At 39.1% G+C, this 15,630-nt stretch overlaps 2 protein-coding genes across 2 annotated transcripts in view; both read left to right on the forward strand.

The window, feature by feature from the left end:
- Window positions 1–15,630, forward strand: part of mrm3a (mitochondrial rRNA methyltransferase 3a) — a 526,058-nt gene that overhangs the window by 351,891 nt on the left and 158,537 nt on the right. The gene's annotated exons all lie outside the window — the stretch shown is intronic.
- Window positions 5,695–14,699, forward strand: dusp14 (dual specificity phosphatase 14). Its single transcript, XM_084418930.1, has 2 exons — window positions 5,695–5,944; window positions 13,058–14,699. The coding sequence occupies exon 2, from the start codon at window positions 13,176–13,178 to the stop codon at window positions 13,818–13,820; it is 645 nt and encodes a 214-aa protein (XP_084275056.1). The 5' UTR covers window positions 5,695–5,944; window positions 13,058–13,175; the 3' UTR covers window positions 13,821–14,699.

The following is a 15,630-nucleotide window of genomic DNA, read 5'->3' on the forward strand; positions in this document are numbered from 1 at the left end:
AAGTAAAGATCATGTTCCATGAAGATATTTAGTAAATTTCCTACTGTAAATATGTAAAACATTTATTTTTGTGAGTGAATACAGCACAATCGCAAACATAAATGGACAATTATAAAGGCGATTTTCTCAATGTTTTGATTTTTTTTTTGCACCCTCAGATTCCAGATTTTTAAATAATTGTTTCTCTGCCAAATATTGTCCTATCATCAATGGAAAGCTTATTTATCCAGCTTTCGTGTGATGTATGAATCTTAATTTCAAAAAATTTACCCATGTGACTGGTTTTGTGGTCCAGGGTCACATATGGTTTATTTACTAAGGTTTGTGGGGATGCATGTTTCTGGCAATGGATTTGTCGTCTCTTCCACGGCCCTCAGTCCTAGTTTTTATAATAATCACCACTTCCATTTTTATGGAAATCACATCAGTCGTCTGAGGGAAATGCTCTTAGCCTCTTTCTCTTCTACTCTATTGATTTGAGGCTGTAAGTAAAGCACTGTGATTAAGAGCTGAACCCCAGTGAATGAGCGGCGACGGGTGACTTCGTCACAACAAGGTACAAAATCACTTTCCAGACCCTCTCTCTCTGTTTACACAAAAGTTTAAAAAGTAGCACAACAAGACTTAAACATTAGAACATTAATAAAGCTTTAATAAAACTACAAGTTGCACACTGCATTGAAACCCTCCAAAACGCCATAGACTTTCATTGTATGTTCATAACTGTAACTGCACTTTTATTTGCTAACAATCTGAGGGCCAAGCCGAAATGAAATGTGGTAATTGATCACGGCGCAGATGCTGTTGATAGAGCTTAACTTGTTCTGAACCCGGTACATTCAATTAATCCAGAGATCTTGTTACAGCTGTAGGCACTGGATCTGTGTGCTCATGTGCAAGATATCTAGATGTGTTAACAGATGCCTGAGGCAAGGCCAAACCACCCAACTTCAGCCTGTCCATCTGAAGGGAGATTTTGGGAGATGGGAGAGTGTCCGTCTCTGGAGAGCTGGGATACTCTGGAGCTCTTCCAGCATGCTTGGCACACCACATCTATTTCTGGTCCAGCTCCCACATAAGGGCAGTGGAATGGGTTTGCTGCCAGGTTCGAAATACTTTTCCAGTGATTTAATTAAATATTGACTAAATACATAGAGATGAGTTAGCGTTGTCTTGGTGACAGGGTGGCATCTGAACTCTGAGAATGTGTCACGGGCTTTTGTTTTCAGTAGGTCAGATCTATATTTTTATTCTCCTCGTCGAGCATGGTGTTGAGAGGCTCCATTTAGATCAGATTATGGCTTGTTTCCCGACAGTATCACAGTAATTTTTCTGCCTCCATTTAAGCCAGTAGAAACATATTAAAGCTCACAGTCTCACTGGAACGACTGTGACTCATCTGACATTTTAGTCTCATTTTAGTCTTGTCTCTGTGGCTCAGCCCTCTCTCTTTCTCTTTCTCTCTCTCTCTTTGTCATTTTCTTCATCTATCGCTGTTCCTTTTTTTAAACAATGATCATCCTCATGCCAGCGAGTATCACATTCCTCTCCAGCAATCATGTTTCCTCTAAACTGATTCTTATTAATGTAGTTGGCTTCTCAGATGCACATCAATTACATTGTTTAGTAATATAATTATTGTTGCAACATAGAATTCTGGATGTCATAAATAGTTTACAAAAAAATATGCTCAGTTTCACAGAAACGTGACTATCGAAGCACATAGAATATTTAAAATGGGGAACTTATCACCTTGGAATATTCTGGATTGTGAAAGTTTGTCTCTATGAGAGCTAAATTGTTTTAGCAGTGGAGAAAAGTAATGTTTATGAATAAAAAAAATGATGCGTTGTTATAAAGTAAATAAGGGTCCGTTTTGATTTCATGTTGACTTTAATGTCAAAAGTGTAGGACTGTTTTGTGTATGTTAATTTGTAGCTTATCCATGTAGGTTAAAATTAACAATATAATGCGGTTTTATAATAATGTTATACTTTTTTTCATGAAATAACATTAAAAATATAATAAATATGTAGTGCATAGTGCATATATTTAGGATAATGCTACTCTCTAGAGTTGATTTTTCTAGCTAACTAACATGCTGGTTGGTTGGCTTTACGTGACGTGTTCACTAGCTGATTTAATCACGTCTTTCTACAGTTGAAACACTCATTGAACAATTACTTGAGACATGATGTATTTCAGTAAGCTGTATCTTTCAACATTCCTTCTGATGTTTATTTATGTTTATTTGGTGCTGTAACTAGTAATAAAGAAGAAGACAGATTGGCACGCCACATTAAAGAGCGCCAAACAGTATTTATTGTTTGAATTTTGAAATAAAATTGACAGAATTTGAAAGCTGAGACTTTTTCAAGTAACCTGCTCTGTCTGTCAGCGCTTTGTCAGTGTAATCTTTGCTCTGCGATGTTTTTTTAGTGCACAAGAAAATGGATATGTGACATGAGAACCATGTCTATTGCTGAATGTCTGAGCATTGGCAGCAATGTGTTATTAGTTAATTAGTTATTAGTATAACTAGTTATTCAGCCTTAATAGACATGGATTTAAAGCCTTTCCTACACTTTCAGAAAAAAAGGTACAAAAGCTATCACTGAGGCTGTACCCTTTCAAAAGTTACACCTTTGTACCTAAAGAGTGCATATTAGAGTGTATGGTCTTGAAAAGAAATCAAGGAAAATTACATTATTCTGCATCCTTCTTTACACAAGCAGTTTATACCAGTAGTCGCAATGCCTGCATTGTTCAGAGCAACAGGAAAGCAGTGACCCTCCCTTGGGCTTGAGCTCTCTCCCCAGCCAAGAGTATCAGGTGTTTGTTTCATTGACTCTTTCAGTCTTTGTCCTCTCTCTTTTCAAAATGGTCCTGCCTTTGACGCCACTACGGTTATCCTGGAAATTCAAACAGTACAGCTCTGTGTTTGCCTCTGAGGTGAGGTATCTCAAATAAAGAGATTGAGTTCTGTGCCTCAAATTCTTGTCAGACTGAAGCTTAGCATTCTTGACCTCGATAAGCATGACGTTTGCGTTTGAGATGTGCCATTCCAGAAACTGCTCATGCCAAAATGTTCTGGCTTAAGTGTTATTATGGTGATTGTAAAGTGTATGACTCCCAGACATAAATCAACAGATGAAAATTAAATTAATTAATTTCAGGTCAAAATGATCTTTATTCAAGTCCTCATGATTCAATTGATAATCTATTTGTATATGAGTCAAGATTGATCCATTCATCAGATGGGTGGGCAGAGAAATAGAAATAACTGAAAATTATGTCATCATTTACACACCCTCATGTTTTTCCAAACCCGTATGACTTAATTTATTCCATGGAACACAAAGTAAGATGTTAGGCAGAATGTTCAGGCTGCTTTGTTCCAAATGTAACGGATGTAGGCCAGTAAGAGCTGTGTGTGTAAACCTCACTCCCCTAATCTCAAGAGGCGATGCTAGATGCATCTGTCTGCGGCCTTTCGCATTCTTGTTAGTGCGCCCGTCTCCCTTGCCAGAGACCCCGGTTCGAATATGGCTTAGAGTGGGTCAAGTAGGACTGGTTACATTTGGTGCCGTGACCCGGATGGGAGTGAGGTGTAGGGGGTTGAGTGTAACGGACGTAGACCAGTAAGATCTGTGAGTGGAAACCTCACTCCCCTGGCCTCAAGAGGCACACTAGAGGCTGCAGTCTTTAGTGTCCTTGTTAGTGCACCCGTCTCCCATGTCCGGAGACCCCTATTCCAATCCCACTCAGAGCGGGTCGAGTAGGACTGGTTACACATAGCCTACAATAAAAATGTTCTCAGTAACACGTTATAATAAATTTCATTAAAGTGAAATTTAATGGTATAAAGCCCTATTATGCTATTTTAAAGTTTCCTAATGTTGTTTTTGAGTCTCCTATAACATGTTTACATGCATCAAAGGTCAAAAAACTGTTTAATTTTCTCATAATATACATTTGCACATCACCACATTTTCAATGATTCTCAAACGACTCGTCAGATGAATCAATCTCTCTAAATCCCTCCTTTCTGCGAGTTACTCTGCTCTGATTGGCCAGACAGCTCAGTCTGTTGTGTTTGGCCTACCACGTACTAAGGCGTGTCGAAAATAAAAACGGCAATTGCCATAACAACGTCAGCTATGCTTGTCCATATCAATCCGAGCGCGAGTCCGATGATGAAACATTGGAAGAACTACTTATTCAACCCGAACCTTCATCACAAGGACACCTCGAACAGGACATTTCTCAGTGATTTGTTTGCGAATCCTGCATTGAACACAGAAATTTGAAAAGCAGTCGTCAGTAAAATAAAGGGAACACAGCAAAAGTTTATGATTATACTGCTGTGGTATCGTGGTAAAGATGAATGTTAACCACTGATTCTTCACGTGCTCGTCCTTGGGCAGAAAAAAAAAACTGGCTTACCTTCACATTGCAAAGCACAGCATCTTCTCGACATCAGGAATCAGCTGCAGGTTTGAGGTTTAAGTTTTACCAGGTGTCTGCGCGCGCAATAAGTGGGCGGACAATATGCTAATGTTTCGTCTTGACGTCACAACGAAACGATTTATGACTCGTATGAAAAACGATTCATTTCATTGACTCAGCGTCGACTCTTACTTTTGAAAGACAATAACTTTATATACAGTGAACTTTCAGATTTAAAACTTTGCAGGATGTTTTCATTCACTTAAAGCTGTTACACACTACATGAAAGGTCATTTTAAAAAATTCACAATAGGGCCATTTAAAGTTGGTATGAAACGGACGATGCGATAGTCTTTTCTTCCCTATTGTGACATCCAAATGAAACGGCTCCTTGAACAAGAAAAATGTAGGCTGGGACTTGATTTTGTCTCGGTGGGGAATTGATTGGATGGTTGTGGTTTATTAGTGGTCGATCTCATGTGACTGACAGGTTGTCCTGCCTTCACGCCAGTAAACGCATCATCAGAGAAGAGATGTTGACTTGTTTAAAGATTATGAGGGCACATGGAATTTTAAAAGTATAATGATGTGCACAGATAAAACGTTTTATAATAAATACTGCAATATTCTGTAAAAAAATTGAATTGTCCATTTTGATTTCATGGTGACTTTAAAGAAAAAACAATATTGCTACATATAAAATGCCCAAAAGATCATTACTTAGAAAGTCATGACAATTCAAGACAATTTCATGTTTTATCGGCTATATGTTTTATGCAAAATACTCATTTTATGTTCCAAAAGAAGGTCATTGAGCAACACGTAAAGCGAGTAAATGACAGAATTTTAAATCATGAGTTAACTATTCCTTTAAACGTCTTTATAATTTGACAAAATGAGATGTACAATCCACAAAAAGTTATGATTCGTTGCTAGCTTTTTATCTTTTTAGTGGTTCCTTTTATATTGACAAACAGCTTCTAAACTACTGGAAACTGGTCTAAAAATACAATTAATCCAACAGTAATTACTAAATGAGTTTAATATAGAGATTATATTCTGAACTCCAGTAAAATGCAAATATTTGCACCACCCCCATAAATGTGATGTGCCTGAGGCTCTTTACATTTATTATAGTGGCGTAATTCTCATGTCCACATTATGTTTGTTGCTGAGAATGTCTTGTCATATTTGTAGCTGAGTGTGGATCGCGATGTGACAGTATGAGTACTGACTGGCTGTAGTGTTGGACGGGGGAGGCGCTTCTGTTCTCTTTAAGCTTATGTTTTCCCAATAGAAAATTTCCTGTTGTCATACGCACCATAGATACGCGCGCGCGCTCATCTCCATCACGGGGAAGTGCGCGGAGTTGTCAAATTTTACGGAATATTCCCGAAATATCAGATTGTTTGCGTGATAGAGATAGCCTACATTCTGCCATCAAGTGAATGTGTAACCCGTGTATAATTTCAGAGGACAATGTTTTGTGTGTGAGGTAAGTTGAGTCTGTTCTTTGGTTCAGAGGAACACGAGTAATCTTGTCAAACAGAGTCTACGCTGATGTTGACGCAACAGTGTAGTATGTCGCTTTTGTAATGTTTATGGCTTTAAATCTCGGAATGTAACGTATTTACAAGTGTGTTTGTCCGACACAAGTGTTATGCGTTTTCTGCTTCTAATGAAAGAAAAAGAAAATGCGCAAAGTGAAGACAAACAGTTCGCGTGCGTGGAGCTAGTTGTAATTTTGCGCGATGTTTTTGTCATGTTTTCAACGATGCTTCAATAATTTTCCGTCACTAGAGTTTGAACTACACTTAGTTTCTTTCGAATTGAGCGGCCAACAGGGTCACCGTCGTATTGTAGATATTTAAGTATTATTTCTCTTTCAAATGCTTTTTTGAAAATGTGTCATGGATGCCATTGATGGAACAGGTTGCTGTGCGTGACTGAGTCAGACATGAAGCGCTCAATGCAACAAAATACGATCTACACTCCTTCACTGGCATTAACCTCTTCCTTTCACCTCAGTGTTGACTTACACATTATATTATTATCGCTAAGGTTTTGCCAGCTTTCTTTAATGATTTTTTTTCCAACAATAATGTTGTTCACTCTTAACAAACTCGCAGTTTTTACACCTGGATAAAATTAAATACAAAAATGAAAATTTACAACTCAAAATCCTTGTAGGCTCTAAAAGCTATATCTCGTTTGTGAACAAATAAATCTTTGTGTTGCATCTTTTTAAATAATTCTGTTCATCACAAATCTGTCCAAGTGTGTTCTGTTTTATTGGTACTTTAAAACAAACTATATCGTGTAAAATTAATATTAATTTTAGTAATTTTGGGATTTCATTTTTATGTATCGGTCACCTTGCTGTATGGGTATCGGTCACTGAAAAACCTATATTTGTCGACCACTTAAATAATAATTGGTCGACCATAATAATTAGAAATACACAGAAATGTAAAAATGAACAGTGTGCAATAGTATTGTATTTTCTTTTAAGATTCTCTTAGAAAACCCATTATTTAAGGTGAAAACAGGACTGATTAGGCAGAATAGGTCTATTTTATCTGCAGCATATTCCAATTTAAATCTTTAAAATATGTGCATTTAAAGTGTCACTAAATCTTTATGTCGGAACCACTTGTTGAATGAGCATGGATTGTTTCATTAGGCCATTGACAAGATTAAGCTGGTAGAGTAAACACGGCTCAGATTTAGTTTCCTGTTTTCCACATTTGGTGTGGAAGAAGGGCTGCCATTTTGGGGCTCGAGTTTCTCAGCAGGTGTCTCTCATTCCCATTAATGCTTGCGGAGGTGGAATCAGACTCTGGGAGTATTTCCACACACAGCATCCGAGACCTGCGGCACTGAATCTGTGATGTGCACTAGTGTTGGCAGGTCCAGAGTCACACACTGAGTGATGAGTGCCTGTATGTGAGCGTATGAGGTTGACATAGCAGCCCATTACTGTCATGCCATGAATATGTGTTCACGCCACTCCACAGGTGGAGAAAATGATTTACTGCGTTTGTGGCAAAATTGCTTGGCGCCCAGTGGAAAATACATCAATTTAAGATTGAGTGGTTGCTTCTTATTTACTTGTAATGTACATGGGGATGGATTTTTAGTGCCTTTTGTGTTTTGATAATAAAATAAAAGAAGCGCACTTTTATTTTTGAAGAAATAGTTGCAATTCATTGATTTGTGTTCAGTGTAAATACATGTCATTCCAAACCTGTATGACTTTCTTTCCACCATGGAAAACAAAAGAAGATATCTTGTAGCTTTTTTTCCCCCAGCCTATATTTTTGTCTCATACCCCAACCACTGCAGAGAGACTTTCATATTGAGTCATATGAATATCTTTTATATAGATCGTTTGTTCTTTTTTTGAAGCTTGACATCCATCGCCTGGTCATTTTCTGTTTTTTATTGTATCGTTTTTCAAAATCTTTTCTTTGGTGTTATACAGAAGACATGCAATGAAAGATTTGGAATGACATTTTCATATTCCTACAACTAAATGCTTTATATTTAGAAGCAATGCATTCAGCAAAAAGTAATGCAAATACAGCAAAAAGAGCAGGCCTATATGTTCCTTCATTTCCTCTCTCTCTCTTTCTTCTCTTCCCACTTCTCTACTCACTCACTTGTATAAATAGCTGTGATAGTCAGACTCAGCAGTGAGGCCTTTGACTCTATCAGCACTTCATCTTTGCTCTTATATATCAAGCCTTTATTCCTCAACACCTACAGTAGTCATGGGTCACGGCACCAGAAATTAATATTTTAAAAAAAAGTTCCGCTTCCCCTCCACAATAGTTCTTAAAGGGGTCCTATTATGCTAAGTTCATAATTTTGTTTATCCGGTAATATGTTTACATAATTTATAAAAAAAAAAAAAAAAAAATTTCGTACAATTTACATTGTTGCCGCACCTTTTTTCACCTGCTGCTTTGCTTTAGTTGCGGTTTCTTTGTGATTGGTCTACCGCTTAGAGCGTGTGTCGGAAATGTAACGCCCCTTACCATAACCAGAGAGTATCAGCTCTGAACGTTTCCTGCTGTAAACACTACTGTAATGGTGTCAGTTTGGCAATATCAGTTAGAGTCTGAGTTCAATAATGAAAGTCAAGAAGAACAAGATGAACCCAAACCACCTTCGCATGCACTACTTGTGCAGGACGTTTCACTGTGGTAATTCTTTATTTTAGACATCTCTTTACATTTTAGATAACGGTGTCATCTGACCTGCATCACACTGCATGGTTCAGAAAGCAGAAAAAATGGTGAGAACAACAATAGGTTGTGGTTGTATACTGCTAAAGAATAGTGTTAAGAATACATTTTAACCACTGTTTCCTCAGTTCGTCCGCCTTAGGCAGGCCAAAAATAGGGGGTTTAGATTCGGGTTGGAAAAATATTGTCTCTTAGACATTGTGACAACTCACTACTAATGCAACTCAACCAGGAATTATTTAAATGAGAAATATTGAGATGTGTACATTCCTGGAAGAAAACTCAAGGCTACAATCGAGGCATTTCGGGGAGTTCAGAAACAGTGCGCACTGATATAGAAAATATCTCCCTTTGGAGTGACTTTGTGCTTTGTAACATTGCAGACCTTTTTCATGCTCAAACAGCAACATTGCAGTCTAAAGATTTGAAAGTAAGTTGAAAATAAAAAAGCACAATAGTCAAATATGCACCAATGACATTCATTCACAAAATAAGCTAGAACAAATTACATGATGACATCTGAACTGACATCCTAGACAGCAAAATAGTGTCGGCCCAGATCCGGGTCACATCTGGTAAATTCAACGCGTACCAGATGTGAGCCGGATCTGGGCCGACACTATGTTGCTGTCTGGGATGATTATGATGCCATATTTGATTCGAAAGCTACAAGAACACTTAGTGTTAACAAGCCCATAAGCTGTGAAGAAGCGTTTGTGCGGCACCACACGTGGCATCCCAACTCAGAGATTTCAGTGTGAGAATTGAGTGACAGCCAGAGAGAGAGATTGTGTGCCCCGTGTGAAAGGATGGTAGAGACTGTAGATGTTATTGCGATCAGAGTCCCTTGAGAATGGCAGGCGGGCTGTTTTTCATTGATGTAGAGGAAGGCTCAGGGAGACAGCCAGCACAAACTGGGGCAGATGGGTTTTATTAATGCAAACACAGGATAGCAGACTACTGGGCACAAGGGCACTGCCATAAATTGCTGGTCCTTTTGCCACTGTGTGCATTTCAGGAATACTGTCAATTTACTGCAATTAATTAATACAATATTTATTACAATTATTAGATCATAATCATAATTAAAAAAAACAATTAAAATAATAAAATATTAAAATATATAAAATAAAAATATGGCTTTAATAATATATTATTAATATAACATTGTCAATTCGATTCAACTCAAATAAACTAAACTAAATAAAATAAAATATGTGACCCTGGACCACAAAACCAGTTACATGGGTCAATTTTTTGAAATTGAGATGTATACATCACCTGAAAGCTTAATAAATAAGCTTTCCATTGACATATGGTTTGTTATGATAGGACAATATTTGGCCGAGATATAACTATTTGACAATCTGGAATCTGAGGGTGCAAAAGAAATCGAAACATTGAGAAAATCACCTTTAAAATTGTCCATTTATATTCGCAATTTTGCTGCATTCATTCTTATATATATATATATATATTTACGGTCAGAAATTTACAAAATCTTCATGGAACATGATCTTTACTTAATATCCTAATGATTTTTGGCATAAAAGAAAAATCAATCATTTTGACCCATACAATGTATTGTTGGCTATTGCCACAAATATACCCGTGCGACTTGTGACTGGTTTTGTGATCCAGGGTCACATATATGGTGAAATGCACTGCAGAAATGGCCACATGATGCAAAGCATCAAGCCATCTGTAGCTCTGAAAAACGGTGGGGAACTACCACACCACAGCTGCTGTTTGCACAGACATCAGATGTAATTCTTATTTAACATGATTGGTTTGATATTTGTGGCATACTATTAAGGGCCAGTCCACTGCAAATTATATGAATGTTATAGAGCCCCTCAGGCATGATGCAGCACAAGACATAAGTAGACCGTCTGCCCTTCAATAAAACATGTTGATGTCTGAAAGGTAGGCTGTAAAAACAGATGCTCTGCACTCAGTAGTTTTTCATGCCTGCCAGCGACTCGAGCACAAGAAATTGGAGGATGCAGATTAAAGCACACTTGGAATCCACAGGGGCTTCTGAGGGCCAAAATTGCCGACTGAATGATTGTGTTACCTGAGAACATGATCGTCGGGTCCAGAACACAACCTTCAGCTGTGTGCTTCAGTCACATTATCAGAAGACAAAGAGTTTTTTCAGCCATGATCCAATCACTTTACTCCAATCACCATGAAATGTTTGTTGGTTAACCCCCCTATAGGCATGCTAGAAATGTACTAGTTCTAGTGCATTTTGAAGTAATTTTATATATTGTTAGTGTGTGATAGGGACATAAATTTGAAGGAAGTCTTTTAGCATGCATGCATCAATCTGACAAAGAAAATTCAGTGCATCAATTATAATGATACTTAATTATTAGTAATACTCTTTGCATTCATTAATAGATGATTCTTCAATTAGGAATCTTTAAAAATTTAACTTTTTCATCTATGTTAAAACATTTATTGCATATCCCTGAATAAAGAATTAATCATGGCCTTGGATCAACCTTAAAGATTTTGGCATAATGTAATGGGAATAAAAAAAAATTCTCCGAGGCAAAAAATTTGGATAACCTTGGACTTGCAATCACAACACAGGTTAGTTAGCAGTTAATTAACTTTGGGTAAAAAACAAAACAAAAAAAGAGATTCTTATTTAACCTTGATTGAGAGTCGTGTTTAAAGCTATTGTAAAATACTCTATAAACACATACCTGTCACCTCATTACAATAGTAGTAGTACTGCACCAAACATGCTTTCCATTGCATGTGTGATTCTTGGCAACCTTTCTGCTATTTGCTATCAATAAATGATTACATTTTTGTTGCTGTGTGTTTATTTTATACGAGATCTTGCCAGGTATGCGCAACACGTGGTAACCTTTTTATAGGCAGTAAGTCCACGAAGCTGTGAATTGCAGTGCTTCTCCGCTCCGCTTCGTGCCTAACAATGCCCTTCAGCTTTTATAAAATCACTGTAAACCACAACTTCTTGGGGCTTATTGATTCATTAGATGTCTGCAAAGCAAAATCATTTATTCAGATTGAACCAAACCATGACCAAATTTAAAGTTTCATAATGTATGGGGGTTTTTTAAGTAAAGAATTGTTATTCAGTCGAATCAGTCAACTCCAAACTCCAAAAGGTGTTTTTCCTCTAGAATACTGAGGCACTTGGCTGCCCTCTTGTTCTGTGCGATACATCAAGCGTACTGTCAGACAGTGTATTCGCGTATAACAGGTTTCGAGCCTTGTTTTTGGTTTGATTAATAAGGGTCCTCCAGGCTCCACTAAACGCTTGCTCCGTATGGCCCCCACACTCTCAAGCACAGCTCAAGGGACGCGAGTCTGACAGAAGGGCACATCTGCTGGGTACATACAGCAATTACGTCCATTAAACCAGCATTCAGCCACGCTAATGTTGTTTTACCATCGTCGAAGAAGCTTCAGTCATCGACTCTTGTAAAGCACCTCTCTGGACTCTTAAAATGTCTTCAAATTAAAATGGACATATGATGCTTTGACATTTTTTAGTATCACCTCCAAAGCGAGCCGTAACAATACTAAAATGTGACGTGTGAACACTGCAGATCACTGATTGGCCAGAGAGAATCGTCACTACCAGCATCATTGGATTTGCAACACAAGACACCAATCCCACTAGATATAAATAGTTGGCAACAGCCACCCCAGTATCATTTGTTCACACAACTTTTTTTAAACGACTGTTTTTTTTTTTTTGCGTTTACGATGATGTCACGGCAGTATAGGCGGGGCAACTATAACGATCAGTCTATTATCCCATCCACTTTAAAGCAGTAATAAACTGCAGTGGAAGCCGCGTCGTACCGCGCAGTAGAAAAGCGGCTATACAATACTTGTTTCCATGGGACAGAGTTCTAGGGCCTCATTTATAAAGACGTGCCTATAATGATCCTGAATGTGAATGTACGCCAATTTCTGAAATGTTCCTAAAAACGAATCATAAAATGTCCAAATACAAAAAAAATAAAAATCATAAGCGCATCCCATTTTATAAATCACAGTTCTTGAGTCTTAAATTCAAGCTCCATGTGAACAAGCGCCCCAATTTCACCTTCATGCTTTTCAGTTGGCGTACACATAAGAACATTTTCATATCATAATTTTTGCCTTTATACATCCAGATGTTCCTAATATGATGTAATCTGATCATATGTGCTTTTTATTAAGGACTAACCAGAAGGTTGTAAGTTCATAACCCGAAATGGACATACGATGTATACATTCTGTGCGTGTGCAAGGCACTTGTTCCAGAGGTTGGACTACTTGTTATTCCAAACCAACTGACTTGTGTTGCTCTCGGTTTGTTTTAGGTGCACCCAACGGTCTGTGAGATCTCATCATTCACTTTGAGATGACAACGGAGAACTGAAAGACATCCTGGCGCCACCTCAAGGTTTCTATTTCTCTGTCTCCTTTCTCCGCTCCTCTATGGGTTCCCGAAGTCAGGGGTTCTTCCACCACCAAGATCACCATCACCACCACCATCACCGCAGTTCAGTGGTGCCCACGGCTGTCCCCCGACTGGTGCCCGAGACCAGCAGCCTGTTGGGGGGCATCGCCCAGATCACTCCTTCCCTGTTCCTTGCGCGGGGGAATGTGGCATCCAACCGCAGCCTCCTCCTGTCCAAAGGGATTACCTGTGTGGTGAACGCCACCATCGAGCTGCCCAACTTCAACTGGCCGCACATGGAGTATGTGAAAGTGCCACTGGCCGACATGCCTCACTCGCCGATCTCGCTTTATTTTGACAGTGTGGCTGATAAGATCCACAGCGTGGGCCGCAAACGGGGAGCCGTCCTGGTGCACTGCGCGGCTGGGGTGAGCCGCTCCGCCTCGCTCTGTTTGGCGTACCTCATGAAGTACCACAGAGTTTCCCTGGCCGAAGCTCACGCCTGGGTCAAGGCCCGGCGACCCGTCATTCGTCCTAATGGAGGGTTCTGGCGACAGCTCATTGAGTACGAGAGGAAACTGTTTGGCAGGAACTCTGTGAAAATGATCCAGACACCATACGGTGTCATTCCTGACGTGTACGAGAGGGACCGCAGGAACTTGGCACCTTTCTGGGGCTTGTGAAGAGGGGTTCAAGCGTAGAGGACAGGTCCAATAACCCATCTTTGACTCTATTGTCTTCCGGGCTCTTTCCGTACGTCCACGTGTCCCTTCTGCCAGAGTATAAAGCGAGACGGTAGTGCTTATGTCCATTTTCAAGAGGAAGAAGTCACTTTGACTCCATATTTTATGAGGTCAGGAGTGACAATTCATCCTTGAATGCTGAAATGAATCTTGGCGATGATAACAGGTTTTGGAGCACTTTGGGAACCAAGTGTAGTGCTGAGAATCAGAAATTCAAGACTTACAAAACGTAATATTCTGAGGATGTTGTTTCACTTTTGGCTGTCGTCTTTGTTGAGGCAGCAGTCTGATCTTGATAACTGGTAGCATTTGCAAATAATATATATATAAAAAAATATAATATTCCAAGGTGTATTTAAACGTGTGCAGAAAAAAAAAAGTAAACAAAAAAAGATACAAGTTTTGGAAGGTTCTGTGAAGAGTTAGAAAGAAGCTAAAAAGTTGAACACCTTTGTAAACTATTTGTGTATATTAAAGGAAAATTGAATGAACATACCATACACCCTGTGTTGGGATTTGTAACATCATTGCGAATACAAAACAGTTGAATAAATATGGCAGTCTTAAGCAAGTAATATTTTCAATGAATTATATTTTGTCTATTTGGTCTTTTTGCAATTCTACTCAGTTTTGAATTTTTAACTCGAGATGTTTCTTTAAAATGTTTTCTGCAGTGAAGCGGTAATTATAACCGGAGGACATCAGTCACAGAACTCCTAGCAAAGCTTTTACTAATTAATATTAAAAAGAACAGAATTCATGTAAAAGAGTTCAGATTTAATTAGTGTGATAAAATGAATAAAGGGTGTAACATTTGAATGCTTTCCTTGTGCTTTTTTCAGAGTTCGTTTACTGTTTTTTTAATATTTACATCTTTACTGTGTTACAAATTACAGCAATGCTACATAGTTTTACTTGTTGATAAAGTAATATATCCCTACTGTATACTGTACATGACTGATGAACTGGCTGTTGTTAAATGGATGGTAGGCTTACACTCTTAAAATAAGCTATGGTACCTAAATTGTTAAATGTATTTTTCAGAAGTAATTTGAGACAAATCTAACTAATAGATGTATGTATGTATGTATGTGTATATATATATATATATATCCATCCATCCATCCATCTTCTACCGCTTATCCGGGGCCGGGTCGCGGGGGCAGCAGTCTAAGCAGGGATGCCCAGACTTCCCTCTCCCTAGACACTTCCTCCAGCTCTTCCGGGGGGACACCGAGGCGTTCCCAGGCCAGCCGGGAGACATAGTCTCTCCAGCGTGTCCTAGGTCTTCCCCGGGGTCTCCTCCCGGTGGGACATGGAAGGCGTCCAGGAGGCATCCGGAAAAGATGCCCGAGCCACCTCAACTGACCCCTCTCGATGTGGAGGAGCAGCGGCTCTACTCTGAGCTCCTCCCGAGTGACCGAGCTTCTCACCCTATCTCTAAGGGATCGCCCAGCCACCCTGCGGAGAAAGCTCATTTCGGCCGCTTGTATCCGGGATCTTGTCCTTTCGGTCATGACCCACAGCTCATGACCATAGGTGAGAGTAGGAACGTAGATTGACTGGTAAATCGAGAGCTTCGCCTTGCGGCTCAGCTCCTTCTTCACCACGACAGACCGGTACAGGGACCGCATTACTGCAGAAGCTGCACCGATCCGTCTGTCAATCTCCCGTTCCATCCTTCCCTCACTCATGAACAAGACCCCAAGATACTTAAACTCTCCACCAACCTGAAGCGGGCAAACCACCC

The sequence above is a fragment of the Rutilus rutilus genome (genome assembly GCF_951802725.1).
Source record: "Rutilus rutilus genome assembly, chromosome: 9".
Taxonomy (NCBI): Eukaryota; Metazoa; Chordata; class Actinopteri; order Cypriniformes; family Leuciscidae; genus Rutilus; species Rutilus rutilus.

Excerpts from the sequence above, each read along its gene's own strand:
- dusp14 (XM_084418930.1), top strand. The coding sequence starts at position 13,176 with ATGGGTTCCCGAAGTCAGGGGTTCTTCCACCACCAAGATCACCATCAC.